Raw genomic sequence first — 5,898 nt, forward strand, 5'->3', positions numbered from 1 at the left:
CCGCCCGCGGCCTAGCGCGGCCCTGCCCGCGGAGCGGCGCCGGGACCCAGGTCCGCCTCCAGGCGGCGAAGTGCCCCGACAGAGTCGGGCAGGGCCGCGGTGCCCGGGCAGGAGGGCTCGCCTGCTGAGGAGAGCGTGGGTCGCACCACAGACGCCCGCCCAGGGCCGTGCAGAAGCGTCTGAGGTGCGTTGCCCAGAGAAGGGCCCTCGTCTCCTCACATCCTCCTCCTAAGTAACAGCAGGGCTCTGCTGCCATCCCAGGCACTGAACAGCCGGGCGTACCCTTAGAGCGGCCGATGAGGGGACAGGCATCAGGATGCGGCACTGCAGTAGAGGCTTTGATACAGAATCGTAGAATGGTTTGGGTTGGAGGGGACCTTCAAAGGTCATCTAGTACGACCCCCTTGCCACGGGCAGGGACACGTTCCACCAGACCAGGTTGCTCAAAGCCCCATCCAGCCTGGCCACAAACACTGCCAGGGATGGGGCATCCACGGCTTCTCTGGGCAACCTGTTCCAGTGCCTCAACACCCTCATTGTAAAAATTTCTTCCATAAGTCCAGGCTAAATCTACCCTCTTCCAGTTTGAAACTGCTGCCCCTTGTCCTGTCACTACAGGCCTTAGTAAAAAGCCTCTCTCCATATTCCTTATAAGCCCTCTTTATATATTGAAAGGCTGTAATAAGGTCTCCCCAGAGCCTTCTCTTCTCCAGGCTGAACAACCCCAACTCTCTCAGGCTGTCTTCATAGGAGAGGTGCTCCAGCCCTCTGATCATCTTCGTGGCCCTCCTCTGGACTCGCTCCAACAGGTCCATGTCCTTCTTATGTTGGGGGCCCCAGAGCTGGATGCAGTACTGCAGGTGGGGTCTCACCAGAGTGGAGTAGAGGGGGACAATCACCTCCCTCGACCTGCTGGTCACACTTCTTTTGATGCGGCCCAGGATACAGTTGGCTTTCTGGGCTGCGAGCGCACGTTGCCGGCTCATGTCCAGTTTGTCATCGACCGCAGATATTATTTGTCTGTAAGGAAACCCTGCAAATTAGGTACACACTCACATTGTATGTGTAAAGTAAGACACAGCAGGAGGACAAAGAGGTAGAAAACCATCTTCTCAAAACATGATACTGTTACACTGCCCAGTTTGAGCACAGATCTCTGTTGTCACTCAGTTCACGAAGGTGTAAATAATGTAACGACCCAGGAATTGGTCTGGCTTCTTTTTCTCCCTGCTTGTGCAGACTCCTCCATCAGCACTGAAACCAAAGCACACTACCCACATGGCACTCAACACCCTTCCAGGTACCTCCATGGCTCAGCCTCACCTTCCACAGCCCTGTGGCCACAGCCACTGCATGGTATGTCCACATTGACCATGTCTACCTTGAGGCACACCATGTGCAATCTTTGTGGTACTCCTAACATAGTGAGTGCTCCCCAGACTTAACGATTTCCACTCAGAGTCCAAGTGTAATTGCATGGAGTATTCAAGCAGTTTAACCCACAATTACTCTTTGTTTTAAATAACACAACAAACAGAGCAAGACAACACAATAAAATATGCGTGCCTCATTCCTTACTACAATTTCCCCACTGTTCAGATTTGTTTGTAGTTTGGCATCTAGGCACAGCGTCCTTCTGGTCTCTAAAATGGCTGAGAGATCCTCCTTTGACAACTTCACATCCCTTCAAGCAGGTGATGCCTCAGCCTTGCCACTGACAACATTTCTGTTCCAGGTGCTTAATTAACAGCTTATATGGGAAGAAACAGGCCTCATCTAAACCCAGCAGGAGCTCTCTTTGAATGCAAGATTATCAAGTTTAATAAATGCCTGTAGTTATCTCCATATAAAAAAAAGTCCAGCTAGCTTTATGGAACTTTAGTTTGATAAATACAGAGTTCATACATTTTACCTGAAAATTACAAATCAAACTTATACATTTTCTCCAAATTATAGCCCATTTTCTCCTAAATTAGCTGTTCCTCATCTCTAGGCATTCTGTAACTTTAGCGCTCTAAGAGCGTACATTTGTCTTTCCTCTTTGTTCATATTTTTCTGTGGTTTACATTGTCATGTGTGTGATACATCACAATCCTGCATGTCCTCGCAGGCTTCTTGGCAAACCATTGCTGAAAACAGCATCTTGTTTGCACAGGCAAATAGCAAATAATGCAAATTAAGTGAACAAGAACTATAATTTAAACCCACTGATTAAAAGAATTGTTAATGATATTAGAAACTCCATCATTTTCATAGCATTGTTAATAGTTAAAGCTATACAACTGCTACCGTAGATGAACCAAACAGGAGCTTTTTCCCAGTTCTGCTTCTCTTTTGCAGAATTTCTCTCCTCCATTTTCTTGGTCTTGTAGCACTCCAGACTCGAAATGCTCTTGCAGAGAGAGCTCTGCCTGTAAGAAAGATAACCCTCTAATAGCCCTCATTTTTGAGGGTTGTCACTCATTTTAATCCCAAAGTTGCTCGCGCTCCCCACAAACATAAGTTTTTAATTTTTATTGATGATAATTATTCAAATGAGAAGTAAATATTCATGAAAGAGAGGTTATTAAAACAAAAGGAACTCTCAATGTTTCCAGCTCTTATGATTTTATCAAAAGTCTGATGAGAGCTCGTGTTTTTCAGAAAGCCCAAGCTCTTGGATGAGAATAACCACTTTCTTTTGAAGTAAAAGAAAGATTCAAGGGAATAAATAAAAAATAAGCTGAAATGTGCCTTGAGTACACTTGATAGGATTAGAAAGGAAATAAAAGAACCCAAATATGTATTTTTAAGTAATCACTTTTAGTGCCTGATATCAAGCTTTTTGGCAGCTTCTTCAGCTTTCCTGATCCTCTCTGCCTTACTATACCAGTGGTTACAGCGACACTCCTATGTAATGGTCCCTGTTGGGGCCAGGTTACTCTGCTAGCCTCTAGGCAGACATGCACTGAGATATGGTTCCTGCCTTAACTCAGACAAACAAGTTGAGAAGAAGATGATAGAAAAGAACTACTATCAATCACCCTAGTTTATAAATAGGAAACTGAAGAGAGAAGTATTGCCTTGCCCGAGAAAACCAAAGTTTCAAACATAACCAGGAAGCAAAACTGCAGGTTTCAGGAGTACCAGTCTGCTGTTTTAATTGCAAAACTAACAAGGCGTCTTGATTCTCCTCCTACCTGCTGCAGTAACTGCTTTTGCACCGTCACCTTGCCAACATCAGAAGAATACAGTATTGTCATTGAACGTCTGAGAAAAAAAATCATCTCTCAACCTTCCTCTTCAGCTACCATCCCATTGTCTTTGTCTCTAGATCTGTTATCGTCTTTGCTTTCTTCCTCTACACATTCACTAGATAAACTTATCTGCTTCTAGTGTTTCATCTCCCTTCTCTGCAATTCTGCTTTGTGATCAATCTTTCCCTCGGTATCTTGAGTTCATCTGTCTTTTCACCAGATTACCCTCCACTTCTCTATGCATTTTCTACATTTCATTAAGAAGGCTGCAGACTTTCTAAAAAACTTTTTTCGCCTGGACAAATTACACATTCAGAATCAGATCCAAGTGACTGTGGCTCTTTGATGCAACTACCCAGGTAAACATATGTAGGAGATTTAACCAACGGTTTTCACTTGTAGGAGATTTAATCAACAGTTCTAAAACACGGCTTTCAGAAATCAGTGTCTTTGTCAGACATTAAGAAAGAAAACAATCGGGGTTTTTTTATCCATAGGTAAGCCAATGAATGGCTCGCTTCAAATTTTGCTGCTTATTCTTGTCAACATTTGTCTACTGCACTAACATTATCATTACATCCATGTCCAACTCTAAAGAAATATACGATTAAAAAACCAGTGTAAATCCTTAAGATCTGGACAGGCTACATAATTGAAATGTAATGAAAACATGTAGTGCTTGTGCCCTGAAGGATGATTCAATCTGACTCTCCACAGATGTTTCAGGGTTCCATTTAATCAGGGTTTAAATACCTCTGAATGAGGATATAACCTATCATAGATAAAACATCCATTTTAGTACTTTTGGTAATTTATATCGGCATTATTCTATTTCATGTTCTTGCTAATCTGATGAAAGATAAGTACACGCTCAAACCCTCATGCACACATTTTGGAGGAAGCATCCTATGTTTGTGGGGGATACTATTACTTCTGGCATTTATCTGTTCCCCTATTTATTTTCTTTCATTTGCTTTTGCCTTTCCTTTTTGGAAGCTGCTTTTTGTCCATTTATATTCCAGCTGCGCCTTCTCAATTTTCTCAGGTTCATTGCTGGTTTCACTATCCTGTATCAGCTCTTCTACTTCACATGCATGATCTGTCAGCAGGACAATATGATCTGCAGATCAGAAGCAGTTTAGCAGTTTTTCATTTATGTTGAATCCTTTTGTGCCCAGTCAGGTCTGTGAAGGACACATCTTAGGCAAACAACAAAGATCTTTAAAGTGATGGTGTTTCTTTTTTCCTCTTCAACAGTTTTGGGCCTTCAATGTGTTGTATTTCTTTGTGTATTAGATGCTGCATGTATCTAATACATGCAGACATGTAATTGGAGACAGTCTTTCTTTTTTTATTTTAAGCTACTGTATGACTGTTAGCTGGTGCAACTGAATACTGGAGTATTCAGAGTAAAGTAGCTCTCTCCTCCAGAGAGAGAGTGGAAAAAAGAGATTTGGGGGAAGAGACAGGAACAGACTGTGATCTGCACAAACCAGCTCTGAGAGGGAGCTGCCGAGGTTGGTGGTGAGGTCTGCCAAAGGAAAGGGAAAAATGACACAAAGCAGCAGCCAAGAGGGAGGAGTGTAGGTAGTGGGTGGGATGCTCATGGAGAGAACTGAGGGGAAAGCTGTAAAGTGGTGGGGCAGAGGAGAGACTGCAAGCTTGAAAACAAACTGATTTTGAAAAAAAATAAACACATATAAGCAAGAGAACTATCCTAACTCTGAGGTTTTCTGAGTGATTGAAAATCCAAAGTCAAGAGTATTCTGTTGTATAGATTTTCTAGGAGTATTGTATTATGTATAACTTCATATGCAAGTGCTTTGCACAATTTTGTTTTAAAGGCTGGTTTCTCCAAAGCCCTGTGATGTTGCAGCATCTAAGTCTGAGGCACACTTCTGTCTAGAGAAATCTTCAGCCTCAGGCAATACAGAATGTTGCATTGGAAAACAGCTGGTTGGGTGCTTCCTAACTTGCTATGGCTGAAATGCTCAAAAAATGGCTAGGGTGGTGGGCACAGGTGTTTGAACAGGTCACCAGACCTTAGATGTTGCTAGTAAACACCCATTATACAGAACCGTTCAGTTTGAACACTCTCTTTTGTGGACATAGCCTGACACCAAGCATGGACTTCAGTGAAGTCCTGCAGGCACACCAGGCTGTGGATGAGGCTCTGGAAGATGCTGGATGCAGTTCAAATCCAACTCAGACAAGAAGGCTGTAAGTTCTTTAAAATAATCTGTAAAATTAATTGGTTTGATTTGATCTAGGATGTATTGGAAAAGTTTAGCACTGTTGTTTCTGCTAGTGATAGTAGATAACTGCGTAGGGATTATGAATAAGTTATTTTATGTTCACCAGCAGAATTCGTGGCTCTTCTTCCCCTCACCCTAAGAATAAGGAAAGCTCAATAGGAACTAGAACAGAGCAGTAAAAAAAAAGTACCAAATCTCAGAGCCTGTTTTAAGGCCTTGTCATTACAATTGCATATAGAGTTAATGTAAATGAATTCTGTTTTCCCAGAGGCATCAAATTCCTCCTGTCAAGATAGTCTCTCAGGAGAAACTGGAAAGTCTCTCACTGCCCTCCTTCTGCATTATTATTATTATTTCCCTTAAAATATCTTGCTATTGATGTAACTAAAAATGAAATATATGATCAG

At 42.7% G+C, this 5,898-nt stretch overlaps 1 protein-coding gene across 1 annotated transcript in view; it reads right to left on the minus strand.

Moving 5' to 3' along the window:
* Window positions 1–1,375, minus strand: part of CCDC149 (coiled-coil domain containing 149) — a 53,912-nt gene extending 52,537 nt beyond the window's left edge. Inside the window, exon 1 of the mRNA XM_010576891.1 lies at window positions 1,324–1,375. Coding sequence (XP_010575193.1) covers window positions 1,324–1,375 — 52 coding nt within the window. The remainder of the gene's footprint in view (window positions 1–1,323) is intronic.
* Window positions 1,376–5,898: the final 4,523 nt, after the last annotated feature.

This window comes from Haliaeetus leucocephalus, unplaced genomic scaffold (assembly GCF_000737465.1).
Source record: "Haliaeetus leucocephalus isolate CR32 unplaced genomic scaffold, Haliaeetus_leucocephalus-4.0 Scaffold545, whole genome shotgun sequence".
Lineage (NCBI taxonomy): Eukaryota > Metazoa > Chordata > Aves > Accipitriformes > Accipitridae > Haliaeetus > Haliaeetus leucocephalus.